Source organism: Stomoxys calcitrans, chromosome 2 (genome assembly GCF_963082655.1).
Source record: "Stomoxys calcitrans chromosome 2, idStoCalc2.1, whole genome shotgun sequence".
In the NCBI taxonomy this organism is placed as follows: domain Eukaryota; kingdom Metazoa; phylum Arthropoda; class Insecta; order Diptera; family Muscidae; genus Stomoxys; species Stomoxys calcitrans.
Genome location: NC_081553.1, coordinates 84,773,566 through 84,788,799, shown reverse-complemented (window position 1 = coordinate 84,788,799; position 15,234 = coordinate 84,773,566). Strand labels below are relative to the sequence as shown.

The window sequence follows — 15,234 nt, the reverse complement described above, 5'->3', positions numbered from 1 at the left end:
TGAGTCTGAAAGCAGACCGCCACTTAAACCTAACCTCACTTAAGGGCTCAAGAAGGCAAATCGGGAGATCGGTTTATATGGCAGCTATATCAGGTCATAGACCGGTTAAGACTGTACTTGGCACAATTGTTGAAAAAAATTGAAATCTGAACCGATATGGCAAATTTTCAATCCCAACATACCCATAGCAGTATCAAGTGCCTGTGCAAAATTTCAAGCGATTATCTCTACGCGTTCGACCGCTATTGTGATTTCGACAGACGGACGGACGGACATGACTAGATCGACTCAGTATGTCGAGACGATCAAGAATATATATATATACTTTACGGGGTCCAAGATCAATGTTTCGAGGTATCCGTTTGTTTTTTATGCACGCAGGTTAAGTTCTTGAAATCGGACCATATTTCGATATAGCCATCACATAAATCGATCGGCCTATAAAGGGTCTGAAGCCCATAAAAGCTTTATTTATTACCCGATTTCGGTGAAATTTGAAACATTCAAATTTTTAAGCCCGACATCAGACCCAAATACGGTTTAGATCGGACTATATGTAGAAATAGCTGCCATATAGACCGATCTGCCGGTTGAGGGTAGGAAGCCCAAAAAGATGCATTTATTTTCTGATTTCGCTGTGAGTTGTTTTAAGCTTCCCGACATTCGTCTTAAATATGGTTCAGATCGGAATATATTTGGATATAGCTGTCATATGGACCGATCTGCCGATAAAGGGTCTAAATCCCATAAAAACTGTATTTATCACCCGATTTCTTTGAAATTTTAAATACTGAGTTGTATTAAGCCTCCTGACTTCCGACCCAAATATAGCCCAGCCAGAACTATATTTAGATATAGCTGTCGTGTAGACCGACCATCCAATTTGGGTGTCTTAATCTCATAAAAAACGGATTTATTGCTTGATTGCGGTGAAATTGTATGCTGTATATGAGTTCTTGGGACCAGAATAAAATATGATCGAGACCAGCTCCTTTTAAGATATAACTATGGATATTGAAATAGGATGACTAATATATCCATGGGGAGGCCACCGTAGCACAGAGGTTGGTATGTCTGCCTATGACGCTGAACGCCTGGGTTCGAATCCTGGCTAGACCATCAGAAAAAATTTTCAGTGGTGGTTTTCCCCTCCTAATGCTGCCAACATTTGTGAGGTACTAAGCCATGTAAAACTTCTCTCCGAAGAAGTGTCGCACTGCGGTACGCCTTTCGGACTCGGCTTAAAAAAGGAGGCCCCTTATCATTGGCTTAAACTTGAATCGGACTGCACTCATTGATATGTGAGAAGTTTGTCGCTGTTCCTTATAGGAATGTTCATGGGCAAAATTTGCAATATATCCATGGTGGTGGGCATCCAAAGTTCGGCACGGGCGATCTCAACACACTTTTACTTGTTACACTTAAGATTTAAAGCGTAAAGCTTCTTAATTTTCAACCTAAAGCCATTATCAACAGAAAACGTTGCCAAATATTGTCATTGTCATTAACATTTCTACTTCAATTACAATAGCTCATCCCCCTCTATATTTTTTGGCATTCTATATCATTTTTGTTTTTTTTTTTTTTTCTCTTATACCGCCTGCAAATATTTACCCAAATTGCTATTAATCTGCACATTGTCATTCATTCATACTTACTTTGTTAAATCGTCTAAATTCATAACACTTGGATAACATTGAAATAAGATACGATCTGATTCCGGGATGTACATCATTTGACCCTGAAAGTAAAAGAGAGAGAGAGTGGGCAAAATGAAAATAACGAAACAATGAATGCTTAGCGTACAAAGTTCAAGCAGCCTGTCATAAAATTTTTAGCAGCTTTGTGTATTTTTCGTTTCGTTTGGTTTGCTTTTTTCGTCTACACTTTTTTTTTTTTTTGGTAATATTTCCATTTCTATTCAATTATTTGGCAATAAAATGAAATCTTGTGTAAAAGAAAATTTCTGCTTTTCTTTGCCAGATACAGTGAAGAGATTTTTGGCCAAAAGCATCAGCCTTTGAAGTCAAGCGTGCTGCAGACACGTTTCGCAATGGCAGGGAGGAGGCTTTACCATAAAGCATGCATCCCAAACAACCCAGCCACTAAACAATTTTGTTTATCGATGGAGAAAGCCACCGCCAGCATCGCAGTCGCCTGCTGCTCCTTGTTTACCCCCCTATACTCCAAGTAGGGGTTTAAACATCCCCCATAGCCACTTTGTCTGCTATTGGCGGTCGTTTGGTGGTCGTAATAAGCGGATATATATTTTTTGGTACATAATCAAGCAAAATGTAGCATTAAATTTTATGTAGATTTTTGGGAATTTTCATCACATTTAAGCTGAAAAGTGAGTAGGAGAGTGTGTGTGTGTGTGTGCGACACACAGCGACTACAATGTAGTCTCCTGCATCATTTGTATGGTCTTCTGCCCCACCCCACTTAAACTTACGCACGGTCTGTCGGTGCTATGATGGCGTAGAGCGTTATGGCCTATAAAATTACCAGAATATTTAAGTGGCGGATATTTTGGAAGTCTACAACACTTTGTGAATGACTGAATGAATGAATGAATATTCCACCACTTAAGTCAATATTTATGAAGGGTTTAGGGTTTTATGTTTCAAGAATATCCAATTGCTGCATTAAAGGAAAGAAGTAAACCAGACATTGGTTTCTTCGCTGCTTTTGTACGATATGAATAAGAAAAGGGGAGCGAATGTGGTAAATTCGCCGAAAAAAAGGGTAATGTTCTCATTTCTTAAATTTTATTCGCAACACCTAAAAATTGTGGGGAATATGTGGTACTTAAATTCAGGATTGTAAATTTTATAAATGACACACTAAAGCCAGTTATCCCCAATATACAGTCAATTGGGAAATTTCAAGAAATGTACATGGCATCATGAATATTTGAGTGAGATTGGTGTTGCAATAAAATACTCAAGGTTGCCTTTTTTTTTAAAAGCAAAAATGTTTGCAAGTTATGTGCAAGTTAATTCAAATGTTATGTTGTGAAGAAGATGAAAAGGCCTTTTGACAAACATGTCAATTACCATATGAGACCATAAATTGTTATATAGATGTCATATTGACCGGTCTACCTATTTAACTTCTTCAGTTTATGTACATGAAACACTGCTACCGAATTTAGGTTAAATTTGGAACCATGGAGTGAAAAGGGAGACACCAGGCTGTAGATGGGATACATCTTATGAGACTTTTTCAAAATGACAGTCCAAGTATGTGCTTACTTGAACGATTTTGGTGCACGCAAATTTTTTACTATGGAATCGCATGTTCTGAATGAATCTGTAGAGTGAACATCTGTTTTTACTGCGAAGTAGAAATCCCCAGTTTAGACCGATTTTTTTTGCTAACGGTAGTACAAAAGATGGTCTGTTGGAAACTCCGACGTATATGACATACATTTTCGTCGCATAATGGTAATGCAAAAAAATGCAAATTTTGCCCATGAACATTCTATTAAGGAACAGGGGCAAACTTCTCACATATCAATGAGTACAGTCTGATTCAAGATTCAAGCTCAATGATAAGGGGCCTCCTTTTACAGCCAAGTCCAAACGGCGTGTTACAGTGCGACACCTCTTTGGAGAGAAGTTTTATATGACATAGTACCTCACGAATGTTGCCAGCATTAGGAGGGGAAAACCACCGCAAAAAATTTTTTCTAACATGATATGTCATAAACCTAGCAAACAAAACTAGTTTTTGATTGAAAATTGAAAAATAATTAGAAAGTTGTACAATTATTTTCAACTTTTGTGAATTTATTAATATGACAACCAGAGCTACGTAGTCGAGCAATTTTGACTCGACTCCGCCTCCAGGCAAATTGTTCGACTCCGCCTCCGACTCAGATGACAGAGTCGACTCGGAGCACTTAAAAATGCTATATTTTATACCCACCACTAAAGAATGGGGGTGATACCCGACCAAGGCAATATAGGCAGCAAATAAAAGATATTCGGAAGTAGATTACGAATATACAAAAACCAAAAATAAAAATTGGACCTGGGAAGGACCTATGGGATCTTGAGAATATTGGGCCCCCTTTAATCATAGGCATTAAAGAGTAGAGTACGGTGCTTTTTTCCAATTTTAATTTTTATGCAAATTTAGGATTTTACACCTCATCAGGAGGTGTAAAATCCTGAAATGTAATTGCCACATCCATGCGGCAATCAATGGATAGCGCCAACGACAAGGACCCCATATTGGAAAATTCAAACTAAGTACTTAAAAATCTCTTATATAAAAATGAAATTGTTGTTAATTTTTTGATATCCGAAGGGGGGCGACCCCCCCATACCACAATTTTCAAAAACGCCGGATCTCGGAGATGGATACACCGATATAAGCGAAATTTTGTATGCCACTTTATGGCATCCCAAACAACACGAAATTGGTATACAATTTTTGGGTCCAATAACCTGGGGGGACGCCCTATCCTAAAACCCACCCGGACGGACATGTTTGCCGATTGGGAAAATATGGGTATCAAATGAAAGGTATTTAAAAGTAGAGTACGAACTTGACATACAAATTTCGCTAAAGGTGTACCCCACCCCAAAAAAAGAAAACCTCCCAAAAGGACTCTTTCATCGCATTGAACAGTATGTGTATCAAATGAAAGGTATTTAAAAGTAGAGTTCATATTTGACATTCAAATTTATTCTTTGGTGTCTGGGGGGCCTCACGACCCTCTCCTCCCAATAAAAACAACACCAAACTGTCATGTAGGCCGACCAAGAATATACTGTACTCAAATGAAAGGAAGTGTCAGAGAGTAATCCACCTCCCCCTATCCTACCCAAAAAAAAAGGAATTAAAAATAATATATGAAGGTCGATCAGGATAGAATTCGACACCAATAAAAGGTCTTTGGTAGTAGAGTGCACTTTTTAGACACCGGAGGATCTACTGATCTTTAAAAATGTGGTATCCCAAGTGGTAGATTTTGAATGAAGAAAACCAAAACTACAACAAAATAACTATTAGTGTGGATCTGTACGAGACCCGTTGCCCTGAATATCTTGATAGCCACCTTCAAAATGCTTGACATTATGGGGCCAAAAAAATCGTGCTCTAGCACGATGCTGATGCTGGGCGCCAATAATACGTATTTGATAGCAGAAAACGAATTTGATATCCTATTTTGAGGCCAAGTGTTTGGGGTCGTCTCAGCCCATAAACTTACCCTAAACTAAAGGCAATTGGGGCTCAAAACAAAAAAAATTTATTTGAGATTAGATCACGATGCTGATATTTTTCAGTGCTAAGTGTGTTTGTTGCCGCCCCACGCTACATACCCCTCAAACTGGACATATTTGTGAATTATGGCAAAAAGAGGCATAAATCTGGTATCTGTTTCATGGCCAAGTGTTTCAGGGAGTATTTCTCACCTCATAAACTTCCTCTAAACCATACATATATACCGACTATGGCAATACGTAGCTTAAATGTGGTGTGTGATTATAATATACACTTTCGGGGCAAAGGGTTTGGCAACTCTAATCCACCACCACATGTAGAGGGGACGCGACCTCCAAAACCCTCCGAATAGAAATATTAACCAATAATGACAACATGTGAATCAAGTGAAAATACTAGATCACGAATCTTATATATGTGCGTCCACTTCACCCCGAAAAGTACCCCCATACTGCATATGTTTACCGACCACAGCAATAGGTATATAATTTTTAGATATCGCATGGGGGCCGACCCTATCCCCTTACCCCAAAAACGCCACCCTTTACCAAAAGTGGTCCTATGGACACAATAAGGGTATCAAAAAGGTATTGGAGACTAGAAAACGAATAAAGTATTAAAAGTTGAGTCGAAGTACCCAGCGGGCCGACCAACACTCCTCTAAACAGATATATTCGAAGTTCATTTTAAATGGGACTCAAATGAAAAGTATTCGGCAGAAGATTACAAATATGCCATAAAAAATTCGGTTCAAGTAATGGGAGGTAGCTCCACCCCCAAATACCTCTATATGGCCATATTAGCCGACCATGGCTATATGCGACTCAAATGAATGGTATTTGGGAGTAGAATACGAATATGACATTGAAATTTGCGTTCAAGTCTAGGTGACGCTTTATCTCCTAAAAATACGTCAAATAGGTTAATTGAGCCACTCTGACAATATGGGACTCAAATGATAGGTATTTGAGAATAGCAAACGATTTTGATTTCCAATTTTGGAGCCAAGTGTTTGGGGTGCACCCTAAAGCACCCCCTAAACTGATATCCGACTATGGCAATATGGAGTTTAACGGTATTTGGAAGTAAAAAACGAATTTGCTATCTTTTTTTAAGGGCAAAGTGCCGGTGGCCACCCCAGCCACAAAACACCCTCCAAACAGTTCATATTTACCGACCATAGTAATATGAGGCTCAAATTAAAAGGATTTGGAATGCAGCATGAATTTGATATCCATATTTAAGAGGTGCCATTCCTCCCTTTAAAAGCACTTACTTTAGAAAGTGCTGGGCCCCTAAAGTAAATATACCCCTATGGGGTGATCCGGATCGTGAGAGGACGAGGCTATTACTGAAAGGAAGTAAGAAGGAGGTCATTATAGGTTTTGGTGTTGCAAAATTGGTGCTGCAAGTGATGGCATTTGTTGGGCATGTTAGGAAGAAGATGAGACGTTGAAGCATTTACTTTAGCATTGTCCGGCTTTCGCAGCTAACAGACACCGGCATTTAGGTTGGGACACAATACCAGACATAAACCAACTAAGTGGGCGTGGTATGGAATACAATTAGGGATTTTGTAAGTAGTACGGAATTCCTGACTTAAATCTCTTTTTCGATGTTAGTTTTTAGAGCGCATAACAAGCTTGGGTGTCCATAATGACCCATGCCATGGTCAGATTAATATCTGCACCCTCTTTTCAACCAAACCTAATCTAACTCATAAACTTTTAGATATATTCCAGACTTTTGGGAACGTTTTTATAGGGTTTTACGCACTCTGCAGGATTTTACTGATCGGCCCATAAATGACAGTTGGGTAAGCAATGCTAAATTTGACATGTTCGAGCTGACAATCTATCAACCTCATTAATTAGCTCCTGCACCAACTAAGGTGCATACTTATTGGAAAACCCCTCAACATTAACTTTGTTAAGTTTTTATATTTTGTATATATATGGGAGCAATAACCAACTCTTATTCTAATTTCCATAGGCTTCGCATCTTGCCCAAAAAAGAAGTCTGTTCAAATTATTAAGATGATCGGATGGAAATTGCGATCTGTACTCTGACAAAAATTTAGTACAACATGGATTTAAATCGAAAAATTCTGCAAATAATACTGTAAATGCAAATTTTGCCCATGAACATTCCACTAAGGAACAGAGGCAAACTTCTCACATATCAATGAGTGCTGTCAGATTAAAGTTTAAGCTCAATGATAAGGGGCCTCCCGGCCGATACGGGATAACTATGAGCATCACACAGGCTGGAATTTTGAGCTCCGACTTGTGTGGTGTCCATCGTTGTCACGGGAAGCTTAGCTGAAAGCTACCCGGCGCGTCCACAGCTTGTATCAGCGTCAGTCAGCGATTTTCGAGAGCAGAGTCTATGTGAGGAGTCAGGTGGCACTGGCTCTTAATAAAATACTGAGTGCCAATGATACTCGAGATGACAAGGCGAGTTATTGATGACTTTAAATAACCAATGGCCAACATCAGCGTCTGTTCCCAGGTGTGGCGAGCCCCACAACGAGGGATACATGTTCAATCCCACAAAACCCATGCGGTTGGTGCGCTGGGCCAGTAACCAGCCCCCGGTAAAAACGGACCGCCTAATGTTGACGACCCATGCTAACGACAAAAGGACCATGAGCGGATCTGCACCTGCAATGTCCGCACTCTTTATAGATATTACCACCTTACAGGAAGTGCGATGGACTGGGAATGGTGTCACTACAACACCAAACGGTGACGGACTATACTATAGCTGACATAACATGAGGCATAAATTTTTATGTGGATTTGTGGTTAGTCGGAGACTGAAACAACTTGTTTCCAGCTTTACTCCGGTGGATGAGAGGATAGCCACAATCCGCATAAAAGCCAAATTCATCAACATAAGCCTTATTTGTGTGTTTGAACATGGCGAGGAAAGTACGATCTGACACTGCACGGAAGCTGGACATTAAAAAGCTGCAAACACAACAAATGGCAACGTCGACTGACCCAACTACTTGATGAAAGCACCCCTTATTCCGATGATATAATGGCGCAGTGGCAAATTATTGTCCACTCCATGGAAAATGCCGCGAAATCCGTACTTGGGTACAGGAAGCCTCCTCCCAGAAACCCATGGTACGACCCAGAGTGTCGAGATGCTACTGAAGCCAAGAATGCGGCATACAGAGCAACCCTACAATCAGTAGCAACTCGCCAGATGAAGGAGAGGTATCGGGAGGAAAGGAGAGAGGAGAAACGTTTATTCCGCAAAAAGAAGAAAGACGTTAGTGTGAGCGAATTGAGATGTACAGGAGTCAGAATGAAGTCCGGAAATTCTACCAATGAATTAAACATCAAACCGATGGCTTTGGTGCAGGCACATCCTCCTGCAGAGACAAAGAAGGAAATCTGTTAACTGATACAGATAACATACTGAGGATATGGAAATAATATTTTACCCAACTGCTAATGTCCGATGTTGGCGGCGAAGACGATACCGCAGAACCAATCCCTGATGATGGTATAGAATGTTTACCTCCTAGTCAGAATGAGGTCCAAGTAGCAGTGACCCGACTAAAGAAATACAAGGCAGCAAGAGCCGACGGGTTACCCGCTGAACTATTTAAGACCGGAAGCGACACGCTGATAAGGCGTATGCATCAGTTCATCTGTGCAATCTGGCTAGAAGAACGCATACCCGATGATTGGAATCCCAGCATACTATGTCCCGTACACAAGAAAGGAGACAAGACGAAATGTGCCAACTACAGAGGAATAAGCCTCCACCACATCACATACAAGATATTCTCGAGCGTACTGTGTGAAAGATTAAAACCTAAAGTCAATGAGATAATTGAGCCCTATCAATGCGGCTTTAGACCTGGTAAATCCACCCTAGACCAGATATTCACACTGCGCCAAATCCTGGAAAAGACCCGAGAAGGACAAATCAACACCTACCACCTCTTTGTTGACTACAAAGCCGCCTTCGATACTCCTCTACGTTCAAAGGTATTTCAAGCCATGTCTGAGTTTGGTATCCCTGCAAAATTAAAAGACTCTGCAGGATGACACTTGCTGATACGCGTTACTCAGTAAGAATAGCAAAGAATCTCTCCGAACCATTTAATACCAAACGAGGTTTCAGACAAGGAGACAGCCTATCGTGTAATCTCTTTAATATCCTATGGCACACTAATCACAAGAGAACACATGCTACTTGCCTATGCCGACGATATCGATATCATAGGTCGGTCACCGGAAGTAGTAACTGCAGCCTTTGAAAGAATCGAAAGAGAGTCAGTGAAAATGGGTCTGGCAGTAAATGGAGATAAGACGAAATGGATGGCCTCCACTCCCAAAAAGCCTTGTACAACCGAGCAGATAAAAAAAATGGAGAAAGTTGGGAACCACAACTTTGAGATAGTCAGTAATATAATCTACCTCGGCGCCGCCGTAACCGAAACGAATGACACCAGTTTTGAGATTAAGCGAAGAATAATTATGGCAAATAGATGCTACTTTGGACTATGTAAGCAGGCGACAAGGCCACCTCTCGACAGACGAAGATTACACAATACAAGACACTGATACTAGCCGTGCTGTTATATGTTTCTGAAGCATGGGTACTTGTGAAAGTAGATGAGGCAGTACTTGGAGTATTTGAGAGAAAGATTCTTCGTAAAATATATGGACCAGTTTGCATTAACGGAGAATATAGGCGACGTATGAACCACGAGATGTATGACGACGATGGCATAGTTACACGCATCAAAATACAAAGGCTGCGTTGGCTAGCTCATGTTGTCAGAATGGATGAAGAAGCTCCGGCAAAGAAGTCTTTTAAAGGAAAACACGGTGGTACATGCAAACTGGGAAGACCAAAAGCCCGATGAAAAGATCAAGTGGTGGGAGACACCTCGAAACTTGGTGTCAGAGATTTATAGAATGAGCGCAGAAGATCGAGGCGCTTGGAACGCTATTCTACGTTCGGCTGGTAAAACAAATATTCTGTCATAGCCAATTAAAGTAAAGTAAAGATAAGGGACCTCTTCTTTATAGTGCGAACGGCGTGCTGCAGTGCGACACCTCTTTATGGAGAAGTTTTTACATGGCTACCATAACAAATAGTACATTACCTTCCAAATTTCGCCAGCATTAGGAGGGGATAACCACTGCTGAAAATTTGCATGATGTTCCCGCCAGGATTTGAACCCAGGTGTTCAGCGTCATAGGTGGACAATACTGTAGCTACGGTAAAAGGAAGGGCACCTGAGTCCTTTGTAGTTTCATTTTCTGATCCACAAGCGATCAATGAACAACATCTATGTAGTTGGCAACAGTGTGCTTAAGCCTTTCCGACAGTACTTGCTTAGCCATACTGTGTAAGTGAAACCAAGTTACTTACCAATGCTAAGATTTCAGACTGCCCTATTATTTTTTGATACCGACAGAAATCCGCAATCACACTAAAGTTAATCCAACCCCAAATATCAATAGAACCCTTAAAGCACTCAAGAGTTTGCCATCAATCCATATTTGATGTTAATTCAAATAATTCTATTTTCGGATATGATTAACACGTGCTACGAATTTTTTAACAGAACCATTTTGCCAACTCATAAGTTGAAGGACTCCATAAATCACGCACATATGTTGCTATTTCAATATATTCTAAATTTGGAAGATTGTTTCCCAAATGTATGCTGTGTATGTCTTTCATTACAATTCACTTCCATGTGCCTTCGTTTATTCATTCGAATAAGGGTCTCGTTTCTTTTTATCAATTTTCCTTTTTCACCGCACCCCCGCCCTTCCTCCGCACATTCGGCGTTGATAGAGCAAAACATGGCCTCTTAAAGATGTCCTTAAAAAACGGAGAAAATAAAACATCTCATATAGGCGACAAACAGCTAACCAACCAACCAACCGAAACCAGCCCTTGTCATTTTAGTCCCCCATTCCCCACCATTGGCGCTCATTTAAAAGCTACTTTCTAAGATTGCGCCTGTTAGAGACTATTATTTGAGTGTGAAATACATATAACCAGACAGTTGCGGTAGACATCAATGTCAAAAACATGTCACTTTTCGTGGTTACAGCAGTCATCTCCAATGATAAAATATTTTTAAAGAAGGGCCAGAGAAAAACACAAAATATTGCTGTAATTTAAGCTAAAGTTTAATGTGAACCATTTTGTATGTTATTTATAAAACTGGCAACATGAGATGATGCCTAAAAATGTAGACGTTTGTATATAATCTTCATGGAAAAGAAGAATTACATTTTGGATGAGGTGGGGTGTATGGGAAGATGCATGACATTCGAGACTTTGAGATATATTTACACCACCTTATTCAAAAGAAGTAAAAAGGCATTAAATTCGGCCAGGCCGAACTATGAGTGCCTATAACCTCGGGCATATATGTAAACCACCTTTCGTATTAATCCGATGAAAATGCATTATTTATGCACCCATAGCAGCTATATCCAAATATGGACCAATTTGGACCAAATTCGGCACGGACATTGGGAGGTCTATATATATACAAGTCTTTGTTCAATTTTGGTTCAATATTGGTTTTTTGGCAGTTTTGTCCAAATATAGACCAATCTGAATCATATAGAAAATGGATGTCGGAAAGCCTAACATAAGTCACTGTGTCGAATTTCAGCGAAATCGGATAATAAAAGCGCCTTTTATGGGGCCAAGACCATAAATCAAGAGATCGGTCTTATATGGCAGCTATATCCAAATCTGGACTGATCCGGGCCACATTGAATCAAGTAAAAGCGTACTAAATTCGGCAGGGCCGAATCTTGAGAACCCACCATCATGGATTCTGCTAAAAATGTATACAAAAGAAATTTAATTAGAGCGCATAATTTTATTCTACATACCAAACTTCTGTCAAAACAGCAAAAATAAAAAGCTTCTAGGAATCGAACAAGGATGATCGAGAGACCGGTGTACATGGGAGCTATATCAGGTTATAGATTGATTTGGTCCGTATTTGGCACAGTTGTTGGAAGTCGGGATAGAATACCGCATGCAAAATTTCAGCCACATCGGACAAAAATTGGGGCTTGTAAAGACTCAAAAAGTCAAATAGGGAGGGAGATCGGTTGATATGAAAGCTATATCAAGTTATAGACCGATTTGGACCGTATTTGGCAAAGTTGTTGGGAGACACAACAGACCACAACACGCAAAATGTCAGCCAAATCGGATAAAAATTGCGGCTTGTAAGAGCTCAAGAAGTCAAGTCGGAAGATCGGTTTATATGGGAGCTATACCAAGTTATAGTCTTATTTGGACCATATTTGGCGCAGTTGTTGAAAGTCACAACAGACCACAACACCCAAAATTTCAGCAAACGCGGACAAAAGTTTCGGCTTGAAAAGATTCAAGAAGGTTTATAGGGGAGCTATATCAGGTTATAGACAAATTTGGACTGTAGCTCGCACAGTAGTTGAAAATTATACCAGAACAATGCATGCAAAATTTCAGCCAAATCGAACAAAAATTTCGGCTTCTAGGGGCTCAAGAAGTCAAATCGTACGATAGGTTTACATGTGGACTATTTCTAACTCTGAACCGATATGGCCCATTTGCCATTACCAATGACCTACATCAATATTATATATCGGTGCAAAATTTCAAGCGGTTAGCTTTACGTGTTCAACCGATATCGTGATTTCGACAATTGGAAGGACGCACATGGCTAGATCGATTCAGAAAGTCGAGACGATCAAGAATATATTGGGTTGCCCAAAAAGTAATTGCGGATTTTTTAAAAGAAAGTAAATGCATTTTTAATAAAACTTAGAATAAACTTTAATCAAATATACTTTTTTACACTTTTTTCTAAAGCAAGCTAAAAGTAACAGCTGATAACTGACAGAAGAAAGAATGCAATTACAGAGCCACAAGCTGTGAAAAAATTTGTCAACGCCGACTATATGAAAAATCCGCAATTACTTTTTGGGCAACCCAATATATACTCTATGGGGTCTTTGACCATTATTTCGAAGTGTAACAAACAGAATGACAAGTTTAGAAGTCGAAGGACCTAACACAACACCATGCTAGCTATGACAGAACATTTGTTCCACTAGACGAACGCAGAATAGCATTTCAAGCACCTCGATCTTCTGCGCTCATTCTAAAATCTCTGACATCAAGTTTCGAGGTGTCTCCCACCACCTGATCTTTCCATCGGGCTTTTGGTCTTCCCAGTTTGCGTGTACCACCGGGTTTGCCTTCAAAAGACTTCTTTGCTGGAGCTTCTTCATCCATTCTTACAACATGACCTAGCTAACGCAGCCGTTGTATTTTGATGCGTGTAACTATGCTATCGTCGTCATTCCGTTCATACAGCTCGTGATTCATAAGTCGCCTATATTTCTCTCAAATACTCCAAGCACTGCCTCATCTGCTTTCACAAGTACCCATGCCTCAGAACCATATAAGAAAACTGGTAGCATCAGTGTCTTGTGTAGCGTAGTCTTCGTCTGTCGAGAGGTGGCCTTGTTTCTAAACTGCTTACTTAGTCCAAAGTAGCATTTTTTTGCCAGTATTATTCTTCGCTTAATCTCGAAATTGGTGTCATTCGTTTGGGTTATGGTGGTGCCGAGGTAGATAAAGTTACTGATTATCTCAAAGTTGTGGTTCCCAACTTTCTCCATTTTCTTTATCTGCTCGGTTGTGCAAGGCTTTTTGGGAGTTGAAACCATCCATTTCGTCTTATCTCCATTTAATGTCAGACCCATTTTCACTGACTCTCTTTCGATTATTTCAAGGTCTGCAGTTACTACTATCCGGTGACCGACTCATGATTTCGAAGACGAGTAGCATGTGTTCTCTTGTGATTAGTGTGTCCTGCATCTCGAATGATCTTCTCCAGCAGGATATTCAAGAGATCACACGATAGGCTGTCTACTTGTCTCAAACCCCGTTTGGGATTGAATGGTTCGGAGAGATTTTTTCCTATTCTTACTGAGAAACGCGTATCAGCAAGTGTCATCCTGCAGAGTCTTATTAATTTTGCAGGGATACCAAACTCAGACATGTCTTGAAATACCTTTGAACGTAAAGGGGTATCGAAGGCGGCTTTGTAGTCAACAAAGAGATGTTAGGTGTTGATTTGTCCTTCTCGGGTCTTTTCCAGGATTTGGCGCAGGGTGGATTTACCAGGTCTAAAACCGCATTGATAGGGCCCAATTATCTCACTGACTTTAGGTTTTAATCTTTCACACAGTACGCTCGAGAGTATCTTGTGTGCGATGGGGAGGAGACTTATTCCTCTGTAGTCTTGTCTCCCTTCTTGTGTACGGGACATAGTATGCTGAGGTTCCAATCAGCGGGTATGCGTTCTTCAAGCCAGATAAGCTGATGCATACGTCTTATCAACGTGTCGCCTCCGGTCTTAAATAGTTCAGCGGGTAACCTGTCGGCTCCTGCTGCTTTGTTGTTCTACAATCGGGTCACAGCTACTTGAACCTCATTCTGACCAGAAGGTAAACATTCTTTACCATCATCAGGGATTTTGTTCTGCGGTAGCCTCTTCACCGCCAACATCGGACACTAGCAGTTGGGTAAAATGTTCTTTTCATATCCTCAGCATGCTAACTGTGTCAGTTACCAGACTTCCTTCTTTGTCTCTGCAGGAAGATGTGCCTGCACCAAAGCCATCGGTTTGATGTTTAATTCTTTGGTAGAATTTCCGCACTTCATTCTGACTTCTGTTCATCTCACGTCGCTCACACTCACGTCTTTCCATTTCCTTTTTCTTTCTGCGGAATAGAGTTTCTCCTCTCTCCTTTTCTTCCGATACTTCTCCTTCATCTTGCACGTTGCTACTGATTGCAGGGTTGCTCTATATGCTGCATTCTTGGCTTCAGTAGCATCTCGACACTCTTGGTCGTACCATGAGTTTCTTGGAGGAGGCTTCCGGTATCCAAGTACGGATTTCGCGCCATTTTCCATAGAATGGGCAAT

At 40.4% G+C, this 15,234-nt stretch overlaps 1 protein-coding gene across 1 annotated transcript in view; it reads right to left on the bottom strand.

Annotated features, from left to right (window-relative positions):
• Positions 1–15,234, bottom strand: part of LOC106089775 (guanylate cyclase soluble subunit beta-1) — a 293,195-nt gene that overhangs the window by 82,981 nt on the left and 194,980 nt on the right. The window contains exon 10 of the mRNA XM_013255752.2: positions 1,659–1,741. Within this exon, the coding sequence (XP_013111206.1) occupies positions 1,659–1,741 (83 nt within the window). The remainder of the gene's footprint in view (positions 1–1,658; positions 1,742–15,234) is intronic.